The sequence below is a fragment of a genome, unplaced genomic scaffold (assembly GCF_019419815.1).
Source record: "Pyrus x bretschneideri cultivar Hongxiangsu unplaced genomic scaffold, Pyrus_bretschneideri_v1 Contig102, whole genome shotgun sequence".
Lineage (NCBI taxonomy): Eukaryota > Viridiplantae > Streptophyta > Magnoliopsida > Rosales > Rosaceae > Pyrus > Pyrus x bretschneideri.
This window is the reverse complement of record NW_025999394.1, coordinates 1-3,543: the sequence shown is the minus strand read 5'-3', so window position 1 is coordinate 3,543 and position 3,543 is coordinate 1. Positions and strand designations below refer to the sequence as shown.

Below are 3,543 nucleotides of genomic sequence, written 5' to 3'. Positions count from 1 at the left end.
TACGGATTCACATAAAATTTCCCTATAATATATTACTTGAATCATAGTGATGTATGCAATCATTACAATTTAGATTGATAAAATCTTAGATAGCTTATGTTTGGCACGCTCAAAGTGTGAACAATTAGAAAGCACCTGAGATGCTTAAAGAGTGCGTGAAAGATGAAACCTCGATAGGTAAGAGTGTCGAGTATAATATGATTTTTCACTTCAATATTTGTATGTGGGCACTGGGCAGTGCTATATATATCCCGATCCACACACCCATGTATTAGCAAGAGAATAATCAATCAAAATATATAATCTGGTGGCCACAGACTTACTACATAGAAATACACACACACACACACACGGGTTTGAGCAATGGTGAAGTGGGTGCTACTAGCCATGAGCTTCTTGGAGCTCAAGCTCAGATTTGGAACCACATGTTCCAGTTCATAAACTCCATGGCACTCAATTGTGCAGCTCAACTGGGCATCCCAGACGTGATTCACAACCACGGCCAACCCATCTCTCTTTCCGAGCTCATCGCTGAGCTCAATGTCCACCCTTCGAGAGCTCATTTCGTCTCACGCCTGATGCGCATCCTCGTCCACTCCGATTTCTTTGCACAACATCATCATGTTCATCATGATCGTGACGATGTGGAGGAAGAAGAAGCTGTTGTATTGTATAGCCTAACACCAACTTCTAGCCTTCTTCTCAAAGACGGGCCATCAAACACCACACCACTTGTACTCATGATACTCGATCCGGTAGTGTATATTGAATTTGATATATATTATTTATAGGAAAAATTAGTAGCGGGTCCTTATTTACAAATGTTCATTGATCGAAACTTATTAGTTTTTAGATTCTGATTGAAGTCTCTAGCATTAATGAATTTACATGTCAGTTACATAAATTTTAAAATAAAAATTAGTAGTTGATTAGGGTTTAATAATCACACCCTTATTACCTAATTAATTTTCAATTCAAACATTTCCAAAAAAAATTAGAATAAGTGTATACCCATTAATTGTTTTTTTTATAAAAAGGATTTTTTTTTTTCAAAATTTTAATCTTAAATGTACCCATTCATATAATTTTTGCAATTTTCTCTAATCTTAAATGTACCAATTCTTAAATATACAATTTGCTATATGTAAAATGTGCCGTTTTCTAATATATCATTTTTTTTCTAATCCATTTTAAAACTTATATGGGTTCATTCTATTTCCTTGATTTGAGAATGTATCTATGTCAAGTAAGAAATTTAATAATGTTACTAAGGCTCTTTTTTTTTTTTTTTTTTAAATTTTAATTTTTAAATTTTTTTTAAATTTTTATTATTATTATTATTATTATTATTATTATTATTTTTTTTTTTGTAGTTTTGAAAAATGTATTCATGTTTTGGTACAATAATTTTTTTGGTAATTTTAATGAATCTACCCATGTCTATATGTATACAATTTATTGGAGTGTATAATTTATTCTTTTGATATTTTTAATTCCACAAATTATGGGTTTTATTTAAAATCTCACTAATATAACCAACTACAAATTTCAATTTTTAATTTAAAAATGTAATAACCTACATAGAACCACACCATTACATTAATATCAGTAACTTCGATAAAAATTTGAAAACCTATAAGGTTTCAGTCAAAGAACATTGATAGCTAGAGGCCGTATCTATATATATACATCATAAGTCTTGGGATTTAATGACAATGAATATTAGGATTACTAGGAAAGCAAGAAAAACTAATTTACATATAGTTACAATACTTGTGGAAGAAGGAATCCTAACTAGGTTTTACTCTATCAGGTACTGACAACCCCGTTTCACTTGATGGGAGCTTGGTTGCAGATGAACGGTGGTGATGATCCAGCTACTATATTTACACCATTTGAAATGGAAAATGGAATGCCCTTTTGGGATTTGGCAGCTCAGGAGCCAAGGTTCGGTAACTTGTTTGATGAAGCAATGGAGGCTGACTCCAAGCTTCTCGGAAGGGAGGTGGTGGAAGAGTGTGGAGGAGTTTTTGAGGGCTTGAAATCCCTGGTGGATGTTGGAGGAGGAACAGGAACCATGGCCAAGGCCATTGCCAATGCATTCCCCAGCATCAACTGCATTGTGTTTGACCAACCACATGTGGTGGCTGACTTGCAAGGAACCACCCATAATTTGGGTTTTGTGGGGGGAGACATGTTTGTGGAAATACCCCCAGCAAATGCAATTTTGCTCAAGGTACTTGTTTCTTAGTTAATTGCGTAATTAATAACCTTTTTGTTGGTAAAAAGATCTCCCACCTCTATTAAAGAAAGTATGAACAAGTGTATTAAATAGGATTATTGATACGTAAAAGGTGCCGACAAGCAAGTATATACATTGTTGATGTAGTTGTGTGCACATATCCTCGTTTTATTTATAGATTAATTGTGGAAACATGGTGACTAATTGGGTAATGTATGAAATTAATTAATAATCTATATCTCAGTGGATTTTGCATGATTGGAGCGATGAAGAAAGCGTGAAGATATTGAAGAAGTGTAGAGAAGCAATACTTCTGAGCAAAAATGATGAAGGGAATAAAAAGATTATCATCATAGACATAGTTGTGGGACATGTCGATAACAAGGAGAAAATGGTGGATAAGAAATCCATTGAAACCCAACTGATGTTTGATATGCTGATGATGTCTACCGTCACTGGCAAAGAGCGTACCGAATCAGAATGGAAAAAAATCTTTTTGGCTGCTGGTTTCACTCACTATAACATCACTCATACGTTCGGTTTCAGGTCTCTTATTGAACTTTACCCTTGAAAGTAAATCTTCCTACCAGTATTGTATCAATAAAATTACGTGGACACACGCTGTAGTGAATATAGGTGGCCCTACTATTATATTCCATATGTATTAGAATAAAGAGTACACCAACGAGTGTCAGTTTATGTGACAAATAAATAATAAGTGAAGTGTGTTTGTACAAATGCATTACTTTTGAATTCTCCATTTCCTGCTCTCGGCTTCTCTCCCTCTGTGTGTGTGTGTGTGTGTTGTGCAGGGAGGTTCTCCTTAACTGGTGCCACATATCCTTTTTATATTTTATCTTCTTTTCTTCCTTTGTCTCTCGCAACAAGGAGATGATTCCCAATCGTTGATGGAAACAAGGGCACTGCTCCTAAAAATATGGGCCAAGTACTCGACACCAATTAAACCAATTCGCACCACTTGACTGGGAATGCAGCAGCCCAATTAGATTAGGAAAACATTTATCAACTTAGGGCAACCGAGAAAGCTTCGCATCAGAATCCTTACCCTTACCTCGTTGCTAAGTCAACAACGCTAACTGTTGAGAAGTCATTGACTTAGAATAGGAAACAAAGTCATTGACTTAGAATAGGAAACAAAGTCTGTAATTGATATGTACAAAATCTTCCTTTTTCGTATAGCTAGATTGTAGGCTAAGTTAATTCTCTTCCAAGAGAATGAGTCTGTATATAAAGCCTTTTGTATCCTTTTTGAATAATTCAATATAGTCGAATATATTTTT

At 34.7% G+C, this 3,543-nt stretch overlaps 1 protein-coding gene across 1 annotated transcript; it reads left to right on the top strand.

The window, feature by feature from the left end:
• The first annotated feature begins 340 nt into the window (after positions 1-340).
• On the top strand, positions 341-3,334 carry LOC125470682 (probable O-methyltransferase 3). The gene is made up of 3 exons (XM_048570024.1): positions 341-755; positions 1,814-2,236; positions 2,487-3,334. The coding sequence occupies exons 1-3, from the start codon at positions 426-428 to the stop codon at positions 2,811-2,813; spliced, it is 1,080 nt and encodes a 359-aa protein (XP_048425981.1). The 5' UTR covers positions 341-425; the 3' UTR covers positions 2,814-3,334.
• The last annotated feature ends 209 nt before the right edge of the window (positions 3,335-3,543 follow it).